The sequence below is a fragment of the Camelus ferus genome, chromosome 27, assembly GCF_009834535.1.
Source record: "Camelus ferus isolate YT-003-E chromosome 27, BCGSAC_Cfer_1.0, whole genome shotgun sequence".
Classification (NCBI taxonomy): Eukaryota; Metazoa; Chordata; class Mammalia; order Artiodactyla; family Camelidae; genus Camelus; species Camelus ferus.
In genome coordinates, this window is record NC_045722.1 from 18,565,008 (window position 1) to 18,587,238 (window position 22,231).

The window sequence follows — 22,231 nt, forward strand, 5'->3', positions numbered from 1 at the left end:
AGTGCTATCTATGTGAGTGTGTGAAGTTTCTCTAATAAGTAAAACACAGGCCCTTTTCCTTGTTTGTTTTGTGTTAGTTTATTGTAAACAGCCATTTGTTGTAAATTATTATTGGCATTAAATTATAATTTATGATTCTCAAAGCAAAAGACAGTCCCTGTTTTATTATGCTTTAAGCATGTGTTCTAGACGTTGGAAATCTCTCTCTCTCTCTAAGTTTCAGCAATGAGCTTGGGGTCTGCGAGGCAGAAAAAACAGGACCCCAAATTTTTCAAACGGTTAAAACAAAACCCCTTGTATATGTTTAGAGTGGCCAGAGGAGGATCTGTTTAGAGTCTTGAGTTTGGTTTAAGTTTATTGCATTTAAAGAAAGTTTTTCTTTTCACGCTGAGTTAGAACAAAAGATCTTTGCTGCGACTGAATTGGACAAAAGACGAGGGCTGGGACCCAGGGAGTGCGTTCTGTGTGAAATTGACGAGATCTTTAAAAAAGCTGCTAAACATGGCGACTCTTTCCCTTTAAGTGTCTCTTTTTCCTTGCTGGTTTTTTTTTTTTTTTTTCCATCTGATCTGAGCTCGCTTTATTTCTTTTCCCAACCCCACTCCCCCTCCTCCTCTTGGCGCTCGGGGGTGTGAGAGAACCCAGTTAGACGCGAAATGCAACAATAGTCCGAGGAGAGAGAGAGAGGGGCGATCGCTGCTCCTCGCCACTTTCAAACAAACCTGGGGGAAGCCTGAGCTGGGGGGGCGGGAATTCTAGCCCGTTCGCTCGGCTCGCGGTCGCCCTGCCTCGGCCTTTCTCCATTAGTTCTCTCCGGGCCGCCAGGGGCTGGAGCTCAAAGTTAGCGGGCGACGTCCGGGGCTGGTTCCGCGGAGACGGCTGGGTGAGCATCCGGCCGGCTGCAGGGACGGGGGCCTGGAGTTGGCAGCAGCTGCGGAAAAGTGCCTGCCCCCCAGCCCCCGCCCCCCACTTACGTGCGGCGGAATTCCGCCAGCGCCCCCGGAAAGTCCGGGGTGCCGGGCGCGCGGAGCTGCACTCCTGGGATGTGCATTAAGCGGCGGCGGGCGGGGGGCGGGGGCGGGGGGCGGTCAGGGGGAGCTCGAGCGTGTGAAACTCTGCCTCGAAGCTCGCTTTTGACTTGGTCCTATGAGCTGAGCCAACATGGCGTCTCCCACTGCACCGCGAGCGCCGGGCTGCCAGGCACGGCAGGGCCGGGTAATAGAAAACACATTGGTTACCAAAAAGAAAAAAAAAAGGGGGGGGGGCGGCTAAAGGCCATTCCATCTGCAGGCAGAAAACCCTCTTTTAAACTCTTGCTGGCGAATGAGTGCGATCCTCGATTATTCTCTAATTAAAGCAGCAGAATTGGTAGGGAACATACTGGTAACCCAGTGTCCCCGTCTCTCCTCGCCCCCTCCCCCCTTATAACCAGGAGAGTTTATTTCAAGTCTCTCTTCCCAATAACAACCAATTTACAAAAAGTCTGTATCCTCAACCGATCTGAAATGTTCAAATGGTATAGGGGGAGGGGGAGAGGCCACTGTTAGCAGACCTCGGTCAGTTCTCGCGCTCATTAATGCAGGGGCTGCGCCTGGGGGTTGTGATGGGGGCCTCCCGAGCTGGGGATGGGGGCCGGGCCGCGATCCCCGCCGGAGGACGTGATCACAACTTGCTGCTTGTATGGCAAAGTTAGAGGAAAGCTGGCTTTCCGTGGGGAGAGCTGACTGGGGGTACGCAGGGGCCGCGGACCGGTTCCGGGAGGGTGGTCGCAGGGCCTAGAAATGTGTGAGCCGGCTTGGACGGCACCCCTGACAGGAGCGCTTCTGCCTCGGGGGATCCCCTTTATCTAATAGGTTTGAGAGGAGGCGAGGTCGGCCGTGGGACAGACCTGGACGCCCAGAGAGGGTCTTGTGAGGGTCGCTGGAGAGGCAGTGGATTGGCCCGGGCCAAGCTCTCAGCCGACGGGGAAATCGCCCCTTACGTCCAATCCCAGCTCCAGCCCAGGCCTGGAGACCCTTACCCTCAGCCAGCCTGGGAGGAGAGCGAGGTACTCTCTGAATTCCGGGCCTCGTCAAGATTTATTGAAGTTGGGTTTAAAAAAAACGTGCTTCAGATGATTTTTCCCATTTTCTCAGATTTCAAAGGCTCCCCGCAGTGCGGCTGCCTAATTAATGGTGAAATTCAACTAAATCTAATTATGCAGTAATTTTAAAGCAGTTAGTGCTGGGCGTTGGTTTGTAATAGGACCCCAGTTTTTAAAAGTTTGCTTACTGTGTTGGTTTAGGGGAAAGCCATCTTTTGTATGGCAAAGAAAGACGGGGAAATAGTTTTTTTGCTGCGAGAACCAGAGGACTGGGAAACACCCCCACCCCCTCCATTTCCATCCCCATTTCTATCTCCCTTTCCTTCTCTGTCTCTCTCTTTTTTTCCCCCTCTTTCCCAAGCTCTCGCTCAGAAGCTGAGTGAGGTGCTAACCCAGCAAGGAGACCCGGTTTCATAGCCAAAGGGGAAAGGGAAAATTTTTCATAAAGAGACACAAAGGGGCTTGGTATCTGCCCTTCTGGACGCATTTGTAAATGCCCCCAAACAGGGAAGGGACTCACATCTCCTCTAATAGAGTTACAGATTTCCTCTCCTTAACATCCATGGTCATTAAAGCGAAAAGCTGACTCGGAGTTATAAATCTTACCGTCCTTCTGATAACACACTTGTAATAAGTTAGTGTCTTATTCAAAGTGAATTGTAAAACTGCCCTAATACAGCATCTATGTCATTAAAACTTTTAATTTTCCCCCTCTTGCATCTTGCAGGCCTGGCCTTTGGGCAAGTGCTGAGGGGCCTGGTGGGCCTCTGGGGTAGGACCAAGGGGGAGAGAGGTGTGAGAGATGGGCCGCCTGGATTCAGCCTCTGGATCTTAGTCTGGAGTAAGGGACCCCTGAGCCAGAGAGGGCCCTGGGGGGTTGCTGTGTCCCCCTTTCCCATCCCCCGGAGCGGCCCCCTCGAAATGACGTTCCTTGAAAGAAACATGCTTGTGATTAGCTAAGCAAACACATCTGCTTTCGGAGTTGGGCCTTCGTTAATTAGCTGAACAAAGGGCCGTTTTGCTTTTTACCTTTTGCTGGGGGAGAGTGTGTTATTTCAGGAGTGTCGCGGGCCCTCCTCTTTTCAATTGCAGCCACGACGTTAATTTTATTGGGATTACTGATGGGAAATGAGGTGGCGCAGGCTTCCGAGAGGAAAAGCATGATCATTACCCCCTTTGGAACTATATTTTTCCACCCAACCTCCTGCTCGCGAGGAGGGGGTGGGGGGCGAACTGCGCAGCAAGTTCGGAGCAATTGGAATCAGGCTCGCTGTACGCTGATATCGGGTGACAGAGCGTGTGTTGAAGCTGAACTCTATAATTTGCGCTTCTGTTTCTTTATTAGGCCTGGACAACGAACTAATGAGCTTTGGCCCAGCACAGTGTCACTTGTATTTATTTTCTTATGGCAACTTTGAGATAGCGGAAGTGTTCCTTACCAGGAGCCAGGGAGGGCCAGGAGCCCTGACCGCTGCTGTCCGCGGCCGGGGTTGGTGGCTGCGTCCCCGGGGGAACGAGGGCGCGAGCAGGACTGACGCAGCCAGGGGACTGGGCCTTTAGGTGAGGCCCTGAGGCGTTCAGGAAGGGGTTAGGCCCTTTGGAGGCCCAGGCATTCCTGCAGGCCCAGCTCCCTGAGATTGAGGTCGAGGGGCGTGAGGCCAGCCTAGGGCAGGTCCTCAGGCAGGATGATGGTCGGAGGTGCAAAGGTGGCTTGGCTCCCTCTTGGCGCCTGGCGGAGGAGGGAATCCACCAGCAGAGCGTGTCAGGCCAAAGAACCATTGCAATGAGCGGGGCTATTCCGCCCCGTGGCCACAGCGTCCTTCTGCTTTGTGTTGAGGGAGGCCTGGCTCAGCTCTCCAGCTAACTGGTTTGGGGGTGGGGAGGGGTGGGTAAGGCGGAAAGGATGCTTTAAAAGAGCTCTCTCGCGGGGTCCAGAAGTGCGGGGGCTCCCTTCCCTCTCTCCCTAGTTTGCTCCAAAGAGTCTCAGCTGGAAAGGCCAGGAATAAAGTGAAGGAGGAGTTGGGGGTTGGGGACCGAAAAGGGTCAGCGGAAGCAGCAGGAACATCCTTGCGCTGTGGTGGAGAATGCAAGCCCCCCACGCGGAGTGGGGGGCGGGGTGCAGGGAAAGCAGAAGCCCAGGGAACTGCGAGGCGAGCGGGGACTTCTCCGCTTCGCAGCCGGAGACTTCCCGCGGCTCCCGCCTTGCTCCCCGCCAGGCAGCCCTGGCTAATAACGCCCAGGCTCTGTGCCCCCGCCCGCCCCATCTCTCCTCCCTCCATCACTCTGCCTTACCACCCCCTCCCCACCTCTTCCTTCCTTCCTGCAAATGGGTGTTAACGTGGGTCTTTATGTTCTGTCTATAACTAGGATGTAATCACGCGCCCCATGCCTCTCTCTAAAAGCATTTAATAAATGTCTATTAAAGCGCTACAAATGTAAGATGAATTTAGTGGCGCGGCTGCCTCCCTGAATCCGAACGGTAATGATGGATTTATCAACGGGGATTCGCCTTCAGCACAGCGAGGGAGGTTTACTCAGCAAATATGTCGGCGAGCACCCACCCAAATACAATCATTTGACCCCCTGCGGGCGTTAGCCACCTCGCCCCTTCTGCCGCCCGCCTGGCGGGCCAGGGTCGCCCGGGGCCAGCGCCTGGCCGGGAGGACCAGAGGGGCACCGCCCCCATCCTGGCCTCTCGCCCCCTTCTCTGTCTCCTCTAGGCCTGCAGGTCTGGTCTTTTGGAGAGCGTGGGGGACCTGGTTTGGAGGTGGGGAGTGGAGGATGGCAGTATTAGAGCACACGACGAAGCGTGGGCTGTCTTGGCTTCACCGGGCAACATCAGTGGGCGCCCCTCTTGGTTTTCAAGGGGTAGCATTTGTTCCTGAGTCTGCGAGTGGGCTCTTGAGTACCTAGGCTTTGACCAAATCTTAGGTCATGAGGTTCTCGCTGGGCCCGCAGCCCATCCCTGGGGCACCATTCTAGGGGAGGCGGCTGGAGGATGGAGGCCTCGTTCCCCGGGCCCTGGGAGGGCCTCCGAGGGTACCCAGAGCGGGTGCCTCGGCTGCTCGCCTTCTCCAGACTCCCCGGACCCCGCCAAGTCAAAGCAGAGGTGGTTATTTTCCAAGATTAGGGTGTAGCTCCCAAGACGAAGGCAAAACTTCCAAGTCTCTTCCCCTAAACAGATCCCGCTTCTCTTCCACCTGCCCTGGCTGAGCCCACCCGGCCATTTTAAAGTTTCTGTGGCTGTGGATTTTTCAGATTTGGTTTGGACTGTGATCATTAATGCGCACAAACCCCAGTGACCACCACCTCTTTCTTTTTGTCTTTTATCTTTCTTTTCGAGGGGGAGGAAAGCGCTGGCCTGTTCCATCAAGCCCAGTTCGCATTTGCTTTGGCCTCTGATTTCTCTTTCTTCTTTGGAAATTTCATTGAGATGTCTCTGTACTTCGCTTGTCAGTTATCTTTGTTCCTTTTAAATAAAGGGCTTTTAAATGGACTTATTGCTCCCAGCGTGGGTTCCTCTCTCTAAATGTTAGAAAATTGTGCCATCTACCCGCTATGCTGAGTACTGTCACACTCGGAGACCTCGGGGACCTCCGGGCCGGCTTCAATGCTGCCGTGTCAGGGGCCGCGGGCGGCAGGAGGAGGGGGCGGCTCACGTGGATTTTCACAGATCTCCGCCTGCCGCCCGGCCCGCGTGGCCACGCCAGGGCACGGCCCGCAACGCGCGCAGCCGCCGGCTTCATGGCTGCGGCCGATTCCGGACCAAATCGCAGGCGTGGCTGGGACTCATCTCTTCTCGGAGATGCCCCGGGCCGGGAGTGGGGGCGAGGCGGGTGCTTTCGGACCCGAACAGCCGCTGGGGGTCGGGGATAACCGCGGACAATGGAGAGGGAGGAGGCTGCCCGGGAGGGCCAGAAGGGGGATTTGGCCGCGCCGCTTTGGAGCGCTCCTGCCCGCCTCCAGCCCTCTCTCTCTCTCCCTGGAGGAAGCCGGGCTGAGGCCTGCGGAGAGTGACGGCCGCCGACCGGCTTCCCAGCCTCGGGGAGAGAGAGGAGAGCTCGGGCCAGGCTGTTTGGCTGCAATTTTCAGCTCTGTTTTCCCGGGTCGAGATCATTCTGGTGTCTTCTGAAAGGCCACAACCTGCTTTGCTTTGGGGAAGTGTGGTTTAGATGGACCGCGTTTGAACAAGTCAGTTGTCTGACGTGGGGTGTCCTCACCCCGACCCCCTCCTCTGCAAAACATCCCACCCGCAACCGCAGGTTCTTTTTGAATGAGTTAAAATGGATTAACAGTTTAGATTTTATTATATGGCTACCCCCCTTAGATGCTTTTTTTTTTTAACACATTAAAAGTATTAGCTAAGATTTCCCAGTGTCAGTTGGGTATTTATGCTTGGGGGGGGGGGATCTCTGATACGGTTTATGACTTTTATTACATGTTTCACACTGTTCGAGAAATGGAGTTTTAAGCAACATACAATTAAATCTATATTGCTCTTTGGAGAAGGGCCAAGGAACTCGACAATCAATTAGTTCAGATCTTTTGATACTTGTTGCTAAAAATCAAAGTGTAAAACTATAACCCCAAGGTAGAGCTGCTTCCCCATGTTTCCTGAGGCCGTGGACCTATCACCTAGGAAATGGTAGCTGCTTTATTCCACCTCAGGTTGTTTTTCCTGGTTATTCTGCATGGATTAGCCTTTTTTTTTTTAATTGGACTATTTTCTATATCCACCCCCCCAGCTCGTTTCTCTCTCTTACTGCAGTCTCTCCTCTCCTGCCTTTATCAGCCAGGTTTAGTTTTTTAAAATACATTTAATTTGTATTATTTTAAAATGAGTTTTCCATTCACCCTCTCTCCCATCAGTCCTCTCCTTGCCTGATACTAAGAAGGGAAGCCGGGTTTTTTAATAACCACAATAATACAGTGGTTTCTAGACAAAGGCAAAATTATGTTCTTTATAACCACAACAGGATGGGGACAGGGGATTCATTCTCCCTCCCTCTCTCTCTCTCTCTCTCTCTGTCTCATCTCTCTCACCTCTGTCTCTTTAAATAAGCAGTTTAGGAAATAATCTGCATTGAAAAGAAACTGCTTGTTCCTTGAAAATGCCACTGCCTCCATCTCCCTGGCTCTCTCTTGGCCAATCCCCTTGACTACCTGGTGGCAGTCTGCCCATCCTTGGCCCTGGCAGGGGCTAGGGGTGCACCTGTGGAGGGAGACCTGGGGCATCATAAGGGAGTGGTGGGGTCCAGCCTGCCTGTACAGAGCAGCAGAGGCAGGGCTGAGAGCAAGTTCCAAAGAAGGGCTTGCTAATTGATTAGATAGTTCTTACTTCCCCCAGCATCTTCTCCCTGTAGGCAGCCTGGTTCTCGAAAGGAGGGGGGAGGGGTCTGCACATCTCTCCCTCCCCCTCCCCCACCGTTTTCTTCTCAGCCTTCCAGGCTGGGCTGTCCCTTCACCAACTTCATCACTGATGTAAAAGCCTTTGAAGGGACTGAGCAGGCCAGCCACTAAACTGTCATCTCCACCAGGATGGAACACCTAGAACATCCTCTCTTCTCCAAAAGAAGGTTCTGAACCTAGTGAAGTGACAGGGTGGGCTGTCAGGAGTCTCTCCCCAGAAGCCTTCCTTTTCCTCCCAGGCAATGAGGACTTCTGGTCGGGGAGCGACCTTTGCCTCCACCCAGTGCTGTGGCCTCGTGGGTCTGGCTGGCCTCTTGTTTCCACCCCGCCTTGTGCCCATCCGTAGGCCGTGGCCTTAATTGGGAGGAAGGTCTGGGAAACATTTTCTCTGTGCTAATTTTATATTTCCCCTTTCCCCCTTGCAACATTAAACATAATTTTGTGCTGTCACTGTCACTAAGATTGCGGTTTGTTGATGTCTCTACTTGGAAACCTGACCCCTTTGCCTCCAACAGGGAGTCCTCCCTGTGCAACCTCTGGGAGGCCCCTTTTCCATCGGGCACCTCAAGGTTTCTGCAAAACCCTCAGGTTGAGATAGAGAGAGAACAGCAATGGAGGCCAAGAAGGGTCCCTTCCAGAACCCCACAATCATTTCAAATCCCCTTTCCCTAGAACAGCGGGAGCAAATGTGTTTTTGATGCCCGTTTAGTTGTTGGCTTGTTTGTTTAATAAAATCCCTGTGTGTGTGTGTGTGTGTGTGTGTGTGTGTGTGTGTGTGTTTTAATGTCTCAATGTCTGTGATGGGTAACCCCAGCCACACCACTTTAAAATTTTCCCTTTGAATTTCTTTTTTTGTCTGTTTGTGTGTGTGTGTGTGTGTGTGTGTGTGTCCTCCTCAACTTCTCTCTGTTCTTTATCCCTTCCCCCCTACCCTGACCCCCAATATATTTTCTCTGGTTAAGCAATAATCCTCTGGCCCAATGGCCACGTTCCTGGAGATAAAATCCATTTATCCCCTGTGTTGCCTCACCGAGGCCCAGTTATCCAGAGCCTTGGTGACAGACTGGAGCCAGAGAGATGAAGATATTTCTCATTTCCCAGGCCCGATTCCTTTCTTTCTTTAAAGTGCCAGACTGGAGGGCCTCGAGTTAAGCAAATGCGCCCCTCACCCCAGATCTACAGGGTTGCTATCTGTGCCTGGTTGTGGTTGTGGTTGCTTCTGATTTGCTCTCCTTTTCTTTGGAGGAGCTGCTGGTTAGTGTCCCCAACAGTGTGGCAGAGCCGTGAGCACCAAGGCTGGTGGATTTCAGGGCGATTATCTCATTTCTCTGGTGCAGAGTGAAGCGACTTGCAGCCCCTGGGTCAGGCATTCAGCGAAGGGCCCCTGTCACAGACCCAACCCGAAGGTTAATTTTCCCTCATTAGCATGTCCATAGTTTGCTCCGAGGAGCACAGAATCTCGGGTCCTTGCTGTGTCTCCTCTCGGCTCCCCTTTCAGTCTCTGTCATATTCGCTCTCTCTCCTGGTCCCTTCTTCACAACCTTACGTTCTGCCAGGTTCCTGTGGCGTCCATGGACTCTCATCACTGAAAACCCATGTCATCAATTTTCAAACAGTTTGCCTATTTTTATCCTAGAGCCCCTTTCCTCCATCCATCTCTCTCTCTCTCTCTCTCTCTCTATCTCCATGCACCTCATTTACAAACGTATTCTGCTTTATTTGAATTAGTTCACTTCTCCTCTTTTACTTTCTCTCCCCCCCCCCTTATTCTTTCATTCACTGCTAGTAAAAGCAAAAGATACAAAATGGCAAAGTTCAGCTGCGTGTGCGTGGGGGGAGCCAGCCATCCCAGCCACCTCGAAAGAAACTAGAGGTTTGTAATGACAGAAGAAACAACAAAGAAAAGAGAATTGCATTTGCGGCTTAAGTGGGCGAGTGTGTTTGTGTATCTATATCTGTGTGTGTTTTTAAGATTTCTTTGAACTGCTTTTGTGCTGACTCGACAGAGGCATTTGCCGAAGCTAGTCACGGTATAGGAACTTGGAGTTAACCTCTTATATCAAATTAATCTTTTCATTTAGAGACCAATAAATCTCAATCTCTAGCTACCTTTTGTAGACCCAGACTGAGCTCAATGAGACAAGACCCGGGCTTATAATAAAGACCAGATAAAGTTTGCGAAAGTTGTTCCCCTCCTCATCCTTTTTTTTTTTTTTTTTAACCAACCTGAAAAATTCCCCCATCTAACAAAAGTTCAGGGAAGTAGCAGCTTTTCCTCAGTGAGAGGAAGGTTGGGGATTTCTTTACCTTTTCACAGCAAGCCTGTTGACTGAAGTCGTTTTCCAAGCTCAGGCCCTGAAATGATTTATAGTTTTTCAACAAGTCATTATTTTGGTGTGTTGTTTAGGTGGGGGCTGAGACAATCTAATAATCAATGTAGGACTGGGGGGAGGGGATCGTCTGTGACCAAGAAGAGAGTTAACACCAGGAACATGAAAGCCAGTCGGGTCTCCAGGGATGGAATTTGGGAAAGAGCCTGCACACGTCTGCTCCTGGGCTATAAAGAAATACATTGTTAACAACAACAAAACAGACAATGCCCTGAGCTCTGCCTTGATTCAGAGCTGAGCTACTTTCAAGATTTTTTAGCAGCACTGTTCATTTTGATGGGGTTTCTGGGCCATTTGAAATTCAACCTTTTGCCAGCCTGCTCATGGGGTATGGTTACAGAATTCATTTTCTGAGTTACTACCCCTCCTCCTATATTTTCTTTACTTTCCTGATGGCCTCCCAGGGGGCTTATCTTTTTTCCCCTTTCTTTTATATTTTCCAGTTTTGTTCTCCCCACAAACGACTCAGTGTTTTTCCTGTTTCTACTGATCACTCATTTTCTTCCTTTCTCTCTTTCCTTCCTTAAGAGACAGAGGGAAATAAAAAAAAAAGAATGGGAGGGGGATTTCCAAATCATGCCTCTCTAAGTGTTATTAATTACGGTTACAAGGCAGGCGATTCTTAACTAATAACAAAGTTGTAAATTACCACTGACTTTCAAATATTTCTCATTTGTCAGCTCTGATTGATTTGATTAATATTCTGCTCTTTGAAATCATTTTCACCGCACTTTACAATCAGCTCTACTTAAGAAGCACAGGGCAGCTCATCACCCCTGCATAGGACCCTGCCCCTCTGGCTTTACTCTTCAAGTGAAGTTTTGGTTTTCATCCTGAGGTCCATGATTCCGACTGGAGGCAGTGCTGGAAAGGTTCAAGGGCAGTTAAACTGCAAGGAGGGAGTGGCTGGGAATACCTACCTGTGGTCAGTGATTTATATGTAATTTTGAAAACATTGTTGAGGAAATGAATTGCATTGAAAGACCCAAATGACTTCACTTCCTAGGTCTCCTAAATGTTTTTTTTTCCTCCAGATCAAGGCTGAAGGAATGGATTTTTAAAGGATTCCTAAACCCAGGACATTCATCCAAGCCAAGCCCCATTTCTCCTTATCTTCCTAGATACCGTTCCTAAGGAAGAGCTGGTCTACTCAGCTCACCTATCAGAGATGGGGATGACTGGTGGGGAGAAATGGTGTGTGTGGGGGGGGGGGGGGCGGACAGCAGAAAAAGTCAGAAGGGTTCCCGGGGCTGGAGCACCCTGAAAACCCCATCTTTCAGGAAAGGGGTTTATATTTTCCAAAGATCCTTTTCCCTTCCACCATCATACCCAGAATACCATTTTTGAAGCTATCAATACCCGCTGCCTCCAATACTTCTCGAGTTTTAATCTTAATTATATTATTAAGTGAAGTACTGTGCTGTCAGGGAATTGAACATGATTTATGACGTCTGCCTATTAAAGGATCGATTGTGAATATCGCTACTATCATCTATCAATATTCTTAAGCCAGGGGTATTTCTCGCTCCACGGTGGTTATTTGTAATACCGAAATGATAGACTGCAGGATAAGGCTATTTCTTCTTCGCAGGGCTAGCTTTCCAGGTGCGGTGGGGAGTCAGCGTGGGGAGACAGGAAACTCCGCGGGCCCACCGCATCTCGCACCCAAAGAGAGTTTAGAGATTTATTTTTTCCCAGTGTTAAAACCAGTGAATTCTCCCTCGGGTCTAGTAGAAGAAGGAAAAACAGTCGTTTTTAGGGAAAGAAGTAACCTCTGTGGGTCGGTATCAGGAGCCAGCGTTTCCTAGCTGCTGGGTGATTTGCAGTAAGACCAGAAGCAAAACCCAGCAACGAGGAAGCCTCTTTATAGAAGGATGGCCGGGTGGGGGCTAGCGGGGCAGGCTGGGGGCAGACTGATATTTTTGGAGCAGATCCCCGGGCCGTGCCTATGCCCTTGGACTCGGAGGTGTTCAATTTCTGGGATCAAGCAGGGCTCTCTACTCGGAGCCACCCCTACAACGACAGTTCCACCTGCTCCCGCCTGCTCCGCGAGGTGGAGGCGGGTGCGAAACGCGCAGCGTCTGAGCCTGGAGGAGCCTGAGCGCGGAGGCCTTTTGTCTCCAGACAGAGCGCAGCGCCGGCTTTTTTCCACCCTCGCGGGGCATGGCACGGGGTCACCGGCGAGTCTCAGCCCCTGCTTTAGGGGGATGGGAGGAAGAGGCTGTGCAGGGAGCAGAACTCCGGCTCCCGGAGCGGCCTCGGAGCGGAGGCTGGAGCATCCCTGAGGGGTGGGGCGTTGAGAGCCGCCCGAACACGGCCATGGGGCGGCCGGCCTGCGCCCCGCTCCTGCCCTGGATGCGCACGGGGCCGCGAGGGCTGCGGGAGCGCCGGGCTCGGTGCAGCGCCCCCGGCACGGCGAGGGAGGAGCACCTCGCCAGGAACAACGCGGACGCGCCCGGGCCTGGGCGGGAGGAGAAGGCGCAGAACGCGGAGCCTCGGGCCTGGCTGCTGGCCTGGACTTGGCGCGCCCAGCGCTCGCCCTCGGCCGGGGCTTGGCCTTTGCGGCCCTCACGGCCCAGTCTACTTGCCTCCGGAGTTCCTGCGCGAAGAAATGGGAACAGCACTGGAACTTGTTGGTCCTCTTCCTCCCGACCAGAGGCCTGGGGCCCACACAGAGCATGGCCAGGCCGGATGTAGGAAGAGGACCACGGGCAGGGAGGGAGGGAGGATGCCTTGGCCTGGATCCTGGCTGCCCCCAGCGCCCCCAAGTCTCTGGGCAGAAAACGCGTTGCGGGCTAGAAAAACCTCTACCCCCAGCCATGTGCTCCCACTGGACTGACTACCTGTCTGCCCCATCCCAGCCTCCCCACTCCAAGGCCTCCCCTAGTCCATGATGGTGTGTCCTTAGGTTTGGAGGCTCGCAAGGGGGTGGGCACGATGACTGGTACATAGTAAGCACTCAATAAATGTTAGCTGTGGTTCTTATCATGAGGAAGTACATCTGGTTTCCTCTGTGAGCATCTCCCCTCTCCTCCACGTTTATCCCAAACCAACCACAGCATAGCTGCAGTCCTGAAGACCCCAACTCGTGCCTAGGTGCCCACCAGCTGCCTCTGCCGCCCATCTGAGCCCTGAAGCCACGGACCTCCATCCCTAACATGCCAGGAGAAAACCCAAGACCCTGCCATTCCTCCCCCAGCGTGTTTGTCCAGGCCTGGACCACCATGAGCAGAAGACGTTGAAGCCTGAAGCAAGTGTCAGCTGGTCCCTAATGTGCCCTGTCCCTGTCAGCGCCAGGGGAAGGGAATTTCTTACATAAGAACTTCCTGGGAAATGGGGTGGTGGTTTGTTTTTTGAAAACAAACAAGAAAAAGAGAGACCCTTCTGTGTGCTGTTTGGGGGGAACAGGGGGCAGGCCTAGACAGGAGGAGCAGTGGTAGCTGAGTCAGAAGCATCAAAATAACACCTTTCTCTTCCAGAAACAATTCCTTGGGGAAGCCTTTAATCGAGGGAAATGAGTTGTCGGAGACAGGCCACTAAATACACGTACGACTCCTTGAGGCCGGATTTTATCTTACGACCTCAAATACAGGTCACCCCGCCTTCCTGATTCTTCTCATTATCAATAATACTAATAATATTGTTGTTATTTTGCAAACGACGTTTCCACCCCGGAGGGCTCCCGGAGCTGCAGCAGGAACCACGCCCAGGACGGCGGTCACCTGAGGCGCTGCGACTGGGACTTCGCCTCCCTCATCGTCTCTCCCCTCCCCCTCCAACTCCCCTGGGCTGACTGATATTCTTGGATGTGGACCCCTTTAAAAATGACAAATGTCTTGTCAATACGGACCATCCATCCCCTCTTGCTTTCTAATCATTTTTCGGCGCGAGGAGGGACCCAGGCGCAGGCCCAGCGGCGCGTGTCACGCGGCCTGCATTGTACCGTAATCGCCAAAACCTTGGCCTAATTTGCAGCTAATAGATCTCAAGCGAGAGAGTCGGGAAGAAATCAGTGGCCTAAGGAGCTAGGTTTTAGCTTTGGAGGGATCGGAAATTAAGGGACTGGTAGGAGGATGTGATTCATATTATTCTCTCCCCCTCCCTCTGCCCCTCCCCATCCCACAAGCGGCCAGGCGTCTCCCGGCTCAGCCTTTGGGGACGCGGCCCTTAGCTCTCTGCGGCCTGTGTCCCTGTCGCTTGCTTCCCTCGATCGGGACTAGTGTGCATCTGGAGCGCCCTTCTGTGCGCTCAGACCCCGCGCCCTCCGCCTGGCTTCTCCCGGCCCCCGGGAGGAGGCGCTGGTGCCCGGGTCGGCCTCTGGTCCCTCCCAGCCGGCGTCCCGGAGCCCCCCATTCACAAAGCCCCGTTTGGAGGAGGCCACACACACACACACACACACATACACACACTCACACACGCAGACACTGCGAAGAGGGGAGCTTGATCTTGTCTCATTGGCGTCTCGGGCCTGAAAAGAAAATCGTTTGGGTAAACAGCCAAGCTTCCAGGCTTAACGCCCGGCTCCCGCCCCCGCCCCCGCCCCCGCCCCTCCACCCCCTCCGCCTCCCCCACTCCCCTTCCACCCCACCCGCCACCCACACTCCGCTCCGCAGCCGGGCCCCGAGCGAGCTCCATGTGGCCGGCCGGGAGCCCGGGGCTCCTGGGTTCAAAGGGCCGCGGCCCGCCGGGGATGCCCTCCTCGCTGTGCCCCGGGGGGCAGAAGCGGACTGCAGGGCGGTGGGACCGGCCCGGGCCACGGTAGGAAACGCGAAACCTTCCCTAAGTAGAGCTGGTCCCGGGGGAGGGCGCCGGGGAGTTCGGATCCCCGGGGGACCTTTTTGCCAAGACCGAGCCGAGGCCGAGCCCAGGCCGCAGACTGCGCCTAGGCGGCCCCGGAGGGCGCCCTGAGCCCCAGCGGGCTGTCCCAGGCAGGTGTGCAAGTGTGTGCACGACCGCGGGCGGGGGCGCGGAGCAGGCCTGGCGCTCCGCCACACCCCAGGGTGATGACCGGGTCCCCACTCCCCTTCAAGCGGGACGGCTCCTAGAAAAGCCTTTAATCTGATATTAAGCGTTTGCCGAAGTTTGATTCTTTCCAAAGGAGAGCTCGTCACTTTGGCTGTAAACATAATTAATAGTTATTAACATGCAAAAAAAAAAACCCTTTGTGGTATTTAGAAGGCTTTTGCTCTCTCGCTAGCTCACCCTCTGAAGCGTGGGAAGAACCTTGAAATCTGAAAATATCCTGATTAGATTATTAGGCCTGATTCTATGTGACCCCCCCCCTTCCTTTAATGAGATTCCTCTCTCTTCTCCCTTCCTCTGTCTCTCTTGTTCTCTCTCTCTCCTTCTCCCAGTCTCAATCTCCTCTAATCCAGGAGTCATTAGCAACACCCTCTGGCTACATGTTTTGCATCAGTGAAACATTGTGACATAGTTGTAATACAAACTCTGCCGCCTTGCACTGCATCTTGCGGTAGGAAGTGTAATAGCAATAAAAGTCATTTTTCATCTCCAGTCATTATTCGGTGGAACCCCCCCCCACACCCTGAAAATCTGAATGTGAGAAATGGAGAGGGTGGAGGAGAGAAAAATGAAAGGAGGGAAGAGAAGGAGAGAGGGAAGGAAGGGGAGAGAGAGAGAGAAGAAAAACCCTTTCAATTTAGAGACTTCTCAAAACTATAAGCACATAGATTCAAATATATCATTTTCTCTGCCCTCCCCTCCTCTGTTTCTGTCCCTGGTCTCTATGGTTGTTCCTCAGTGGACCTCTGGACCCTCTCAGGAATTGCCTCTTAGTTTCCAGGATCTCTCAGCAACTCCCTTCTCCCCTGCAGCCTAGCATCACTTCAGGTGAGAAAGCCCCCGGGCTCCCAGGGGCGGAGTCACCCCTTCTCAAACTGGCTGGGATGAGGGATACTGCCCAAGTCCTGTTACGAAATTGGGCATCTTTCCTGTACAATCTCTTAGAAATCTTTCCTAGCCTGATGGAGAAGGGACAAACCACCCAGAACGCCAACCTGGCTATTTTTCCTGGGGCAGCCCTATAATTTCTGAGCAAGGGCTCTCTGAGAGCCTGCAAATCTGCAGTGAGGAGTGCTAGTTAGAGACAGAAGGAGCTCTCCTCCATTGCCTGCTTCCCCTTTGAGAGCTCATCCTGCCGACTCAGGGAGGGCAAAGTTTCTAGAAGGGTCTCTATGCTGGGTTTGCTCAGACAGGGAAATGCCGAAGGGCTTATACACTGCCCCATGCACACTTTCCCCCCACCCTGTCGTTTCCAGTTCAGCCATCATTATATGTAGGATCCACCGAGCTCTTTAAACAAAAGCAAAAACAAACTTGCCATCAAAACCACATTAGAAAAAAAAAAGGTTGTGTACCTACCTCAAAACAAAGAAACCACACAAATACTCACAGGACCACAAGACAGACACTCTACTTTTATCACCATGTTTGCAATCTTCACAGGAAAAAATCTTGTTTTGTGAAATTTGTTTTTACTTAGAACACCTATCTCTGGTCAGTGTGCTTTGAAAATAAATTGAACAAATCCACATATCAGTGAGTAGAATTCCTGTATATTTTCAGTCGTGTGGGCTTAAGAGTGGGGCAAAACTCTGAAGCTACCAACCGGATAAAATAGGGTCAAATGCCCGCCTGCACCTGGGAGAGAAATGCTGTGCGATTGAACTGTCGCCCTTGCGGTTTTCACCGGCCTGTAGGTGTGCAGGTTATAGGCCGTATTTTGTGGTTATTTTGTCAGCAGAACCGAAGGCTGCGGGGTACAGGGTCCCAGTGGGCTGGAGACAAACATGGCCGAGCCCCTCTGATGTCCATCTGATCAGAATGAGTGGGTTTCGGTAAAAATCGTAGTTGGGGAGGCATGAGTTCGTAAGCATCCGCCGCATTGGGGGATATTTGCATGGGCCACAGGTGAGTGGCCGCAAATACTCGGTGGCCCGAACCCGTCGCCTCCGAGAAGACATCGCTCATTTATTTAATCTTTTCTATGAAAGCAGCGTCATAGTTTAGCCTTGGTGAAACTGTACCTATGTTTTTTTCTCTTTCTCCTGTTATTTTCCCTTTATCCCAGTGCAGACATTGAGGGATAGGTCGGTCACAGATAATGCGTTTTAACCGGTGGGATGGAGGCCTGTGCGTTTCGGCTTCTCTTAGGCTTTAGCTGAAGGAAAAACTCCGGTGACGGTCAAGTTAGGCTGTATGAGGCTGGGCGGCATGGCCGCGTAATTCCAGTTTCCGCAGCGAGGTGGCGCTCCAGGGTACGGCAGCGCGCCCGGCGGTCGGGAGCCAAGCGCTGCTGCCGCGTTCCCGCAGTGGGGCGGCGACCCCCGAGCATCGTTGAAGCTGGCTTCTTTTCGCCCCCGCGCGAAAAGTCGGAGAGGGCTCAGACCCGCTAGGCTGACCGGTCCTCGGGGTGGGCGAGGCCACGATCGGGAAGCTGGCGGCGGCTCGGAACCCGGCGGGGCCCAGGCCGGTGCACATTCCCGCCGCCGTGACTCCGGGGAATCTGCGAAGTTCGCGTTCGCCGTGCGAGCCGGGCGGGGCGGACGCGAGAGTGCGGGGCCCTCGGGGCCCGGGGACCCTGCGCCGGGTCAGCCTCGGCCCGATTGCGCAAGGCCAGGCCCGATCACCCTGAGAGTCGCCCAGCTCCTCCTCCCCGGGCTCGGCAGACTTAGCTTCTTTTTCCTTTTTCTTTTCCTTTTTCCTCTTTTTCTTTCTCTTAATAAAAAATAAAGAAAGACAATCTAATACACTCGGTATTAGTTTGCCCCCTAAACTAGACAGTTTTCCTGTTTTCATAGGTTTTTATTTCTCCTTTCCTTTTTTTTTTTCCTTTTTTTTCCCTTTTTTTTTCTCTTTTGCCTACTTCTGAGAGCTGGCTCCATGTGAGTGGCTGGGTGAAAGATAGAGAGAGAGAGACCGGCCCTAGAAGACCCAGCATTGGGCAAAAGACAGCAAAATTGAAGAAGAAACTAATTCGATTTATTGAACGTCCTTTCATCCATGCGATTTCGTTTCCACACTCGCTTTCCGTGTGTATCTCACAATCTCGAAGTCAAAGACAACCAGGAGGAAACGCTTTTCACAACCTGTGGTTGTGGGGCCCATTACAACCAGTTTGGGAAACAATTCTAGAAATAATAATAGTAATAAATAGTCACATTGAACAGCATTTCCATTCTGCACGAACTTCCTGGTGGGTTTGTGCCCGGCTCTGTGGGACCCGGGTAACACCTGCAGCTATGAGACTGCGCCCTCTTTTCAGTGGTTAGATCCACCTGAGCGCCCTGCCTGGAGAGCTGCCCCTCTACCCAGCGATTTTGGGTGCCCGGCCTGGGCCTTGGCCACCACCGCCACCCTGGAAGCTTTGCTGGTCGCTGACCTGTCGCCAGCTACACTTTTTCTAATCCGTATTTCCGGCCGCCTCACCTTCCTTCACGTTTTCTGGTATAAATGCAGGAATTTTCTGCCCAGTTTAAGAGTCTACAGAAACTCAGAAGGTCAGGTCACTAGGAATATTAACGTGGCGACCAAGAATTATAAACATGATCTAAAAGTCTCTTCCAATTCACTTCTTCAAGTATTTATTTGAGTTAAGTGATGAAAAGTGACAGTTGTGAAATAGACAGCTTTTAAAAGTAATGAAGTCAGATGAGGCTTTAACCTGTCGATCGCTATAAATCAACTTTGAAAAAGATGAACGAAGAATATTATTTGGGCGCCTGACTGCCAGGATTTGCTGTGTGGGCTGTGGGTCCTGAAATTGGCCTGTGAATGTCTTGGGATCAGCGGTCCCCCCCCCCCCCCCCCGAGGCCCTGAGATTGGCTCTTGGGTGACCGAGCCGTCCTGGGACCTGTAATGCCTGAAGGCAATGTTTTGCAGGGTGCAGGTCTCCATTTCAGCTTGGACTTCGGCTGCAGATTTTGGACCACCAGCGTGTGTCTGGGCAGGTGACCCCAGCCCTCAGAACAGTTGGAAATTCAAAGAGGCCGCCATCCGGGGTTACTGAATGCTATGATATAGATGGTCAGTCAGCCCAGCTCCCACCTGGCTGAGGGTGTCAGCTTCCTCTGGCCAGGCAAGGAAAGACCAGGGCCTGCCTGACCCTCAATCTTACTAACCCTTTGGAGAAGGTGACACGTGAGAGGAGGTAGATGAGGAGGATGAGAAGGAAATTAAATTTTCCAAGGACCCTGTAGGGGAGGGGTGCTTTAGGTTCTTAGTGACATCAAATGACCCTAATCTGAGAGGAAACACAGGGAAAAAGAGGGACTAGGATAGGCATTTGGAGGTCTTGTGATGAGAAGGGTCTTAATTCTCTACTGCCTCCAGTCAGGGGGTCCAGATATGGCTTTTAAGAAAGGTGAACTAGTGGGGTGTTTAAAAATAAACTTGACACATTGTTTTGTTTTGTTTTGTCTTGGTGTTTTGTTTTTGTTTTTTTTTTTTTTGAAATCTCAAGTTCCCCATAACTGCAACTTTGGTCAAAGCCAGCCTTGGAGGAATGGTCCCCTTCCAGTGAATTCAACCCCATGTCCCTATCTCACCCTGAGTCTAAAGGAGCATGTCCAGGGATTCTGGCCCCCTGGGTCTGCCAGGATATCTTTCCTCCAACACTTCTCCAAGGCGAAGAGGGCACAGAGGTGTCCCCCTTTTCCTATGCTCCCCACCTCCAACACTGCTTCTTGGAGAATTTGGGAACCCTACGTTCTCCGGGATAGGCGCCAGTCTGCCGGAGCATCAGCAACAGGTCCTGTGCACGCTGTCCTGTGAGCTCTCCACCCCTTTCCCTCTCCATCCTCACTTCTGGGGTCAACTGGGAACAGAGGGAAGTACCTCTTGCTTCCTCTCTCCCAGGACCACCGAGAGCAACCCCAGGAACGCGAGGAGACAGCGCCAGGGTTTGGGGCGAAGTGCCTGGCCGGTGGCTCTGGAGATGGTCTGTGGCCCCACATTCCCCCAGCTTGAAATTTCGACTCTAGGCTGGAGGCTCCGACTCCGGGGACTCTGAGGAAGAGACCCAGGAGAAAGTGAGGGGGAGGCAGAGTGAGGAGGACCATGCCCTCCCCGGGGACAGTCACTGGCGAAGTGGGGGCAAGCTGGGCTAGTGGCTCCATTCGGCCCGCACTGGCCTGCGACGCGTCCTCGCGGCCTGGGGGCCTGATGCCGACCTCTTGCAGAGTCCCTCCCCCTTCGGGTCGATTTCCCTTCTCCGCAGACCCGGACGTGGGAAAGGAGGCGCCGCACCCGCGCGCACGAGGCTCCTGCTCTCCCAGCGCCCAGCCCGCCCTCCGGGTCAGCAGAGCTGGAACCCGGCGGCTGGGACTCCGCGGTCGGCTGCGCGGCCACCGCCCCCTGCCCGCCCCGCTGGCGCCAGGGCTCCCAGCGTCCTAGGCTGGGGCATCGGGGGGCGCGGGGGGCGTCCGGACCCGCGGGGGTGGAGGGTGGGGAGCAGGGACAGCAACTTCCAGCTTCCGGCCGGGCGGAGGGAAGCTCGTCGGCGGGGGCCGGCGGAGACGACTCCTCCGCTCCGCCCGGAGGCAGCCCGGACGCGGCGAGCGGCGCGTCTCCGCCCGCCTGAGCGTTTCCATAAATCAGGCCGCTGGCAGGTTGCTAATTAGCTCAGGCCGAAAAGAATAGGAAGAGGGAGAGTCCAGTAGAGTGCGGTGGGGTGGGGGTGGGAGCTCAGTAGGTAGGAGATCAGAATTTCCCCAGGACCAGCCGGAGCATCCTTGGGGGCACTTCAGCAGCCCCCGCAGAGGCCACCAAAGATCACTCCCCCACCCCAGCCGAGGCCTCCGGTCTGCGGCCTCCTGATCACACGCCCCCCTTACTGCGCGCACCCCCACGTTCGACCTGGCCCGCCCACCCACGCCGATGCCCCCTCTCCCACTCGCTGAGCCAGCCCGGCGTTAATTAACTCTCCCCTCACCCCCTGCAATATCGCAGGACTTTCACGACTCGTCCCCAAGTGTTTCCTCCTTAAGCCTGAAGCCTCCAGCTTGGAACAGCCTCCAGGAAAAGAGGGAGCTGGGTCTGGAAGGAGGGTCAGTCACCTCGAGGCTTTTTGGATAACGGGGCTCTCCCAGGGGTGGCGGGCTGTGTGGGACAGGATGTGGGAACCCTGTTCCTTCTCCCCCAATGAAAAGGCAAGATGATGCGTCATTCAAGATTAGAAATAAGACTGAAGTTGGATTATTGACTTCCATGTAAATCCAGAGCAAAGGACGCGGCGAGCGAGAGCGACTTCTGTTTATTTTCTCTCTTTTCCTCCCCCACCCTTCTCCCAGCCCGCCGGGCTCTGCTCCCCTCCCGGTTCTCCCCGCCCTCCGCCGGGAAGGGACTCTGCGATGACATCACCGCGGAGACCCGCGGCCTCCCCGCCCTCGGCCCCGGGACCCCGGAGCGGAGATTGACAGGTGTCGCTCGCAAGGACAATGCCTTCCAGGTGTCACCGTCACAGTCTCTTCCCTCCAAACCCGCCCTCTCTGCCCCCTTCACTTCCAACTTTCCCATTCCCCGCCATTTCTCCTTCGAGGGAGGCTCTCTCATCCCCCTCCGCTTCTCGCATCTGGGCACCGGGCCCCGGGTCCAGGGATGCGGGCAGGGGTGGCGGGGACCCCTCCTGCTGCCTGCCGCGGGGCGGCTCGGAGATGCCAAGAGCACGGGAAAGGGTCCAGGAGGCGACAGCCCGAGTGGGCGAAGAGGGAATGTGCATGTGTTTTAAAGGAACCAGCGCGGTCTCTGGACTTCCTGCCTTCACTCCCCATCCTCCTCCCGCCCCAACACACACACACACACACACACACACACACACACACACATACACACACACACACACACACACACACACACATTGTATAACAGACGCGAAGATAATCCTGCCATCTGGCAAATCCCAAATTTGGCGGCCAAGCTCAGAAAGCCATGGAGAAGTGTCATCCCGAATAGATGGCCGGTCCTGCCCGACACTCTGGAGCTGGGGCGAGGGCGATGAGCTCTGCCCGCACCTGCCCGCGTGGCGGCCGGATCCCGCATCCCCGTCCTGACCCCGCAGACTTTGCGGGGTTTTCTTCCCACAGCCGACAGAGGCTCTGAGGGTCAGGAATGCGGACACAGGACTTGTGGGCCCCCCGCCCCAGTTTCCACCAGTAACTGCTTCAATGAACTAAAACCCAAATTCGGCTTCATTATGTAACACCGAATGTAATTTATAGCTGGGCGGCCTGTCGGCGGCGATTTAGATCATTTGGTGATAAGGATCGCACTTACTAGATTTCTTCAAAGCCGATGGGGGTTTTCTATTTTTTTTTTTAAAGGAGGGCATTT

At 53.6% G+C, this 22,231-nt stretch overlaps 1 protein-coding gene across 1 annotated transcript; it reads left to right on the forward strand.

Annotated features, from left to right (window-relative positions):
- Nucleotides 1-14,044: 14,044 nt before the first annotated feature.
- Nucleotides 14,045-21,629, forward strand: LOC116660161. Its single transcript, XM_032468863.1, has 3 exons — nucleotides 14,045-14,640; nucleotides 15,644-15,732; nucleotides 21,193-21,629. Exons 1-3 carry the CDS (start codon nucleotides 14,516-14,518, stop codon nucleotides 21,627-21,629), a joined length of 651 nt encoding a protein of 216 aa, XP_032324754.1. The 5' UTR covers nucleotides 14,045-14,515.
- The last annotated feature ends 602 nt before the right edge of the window (nucleotides 21,630-22,231 follow it).

What these genes read in the sequence shown, in the direction of transcription:
- LOC116660161 (XM_032468863.1), top strand. Translation starts at nt 14,516, where the DNA reads ATGTGGCCGGCCGGGAGCCCGGGGCTCCTGGGTTCAAAGGGCCGCGGC. An exon ending in TGGGACCGGCCCGGGCCACG is followed by an intron (nt 14,641 to 15,643) that starts GTAGGAAACGCG and finishes GTTGTTCCTCAG; the next exon opens with TGGACCTCTGGACCCTCTCA. An exon ending in GCAGCCTAGCATCACTTCAG is followed by an intron (nt 15,733 to 21,192) that starts GTGAGAAAGCCC and finishes CCCTTCTCCCAG; the next exon opens with CCCGCCGGGCTCTGCTCCCC.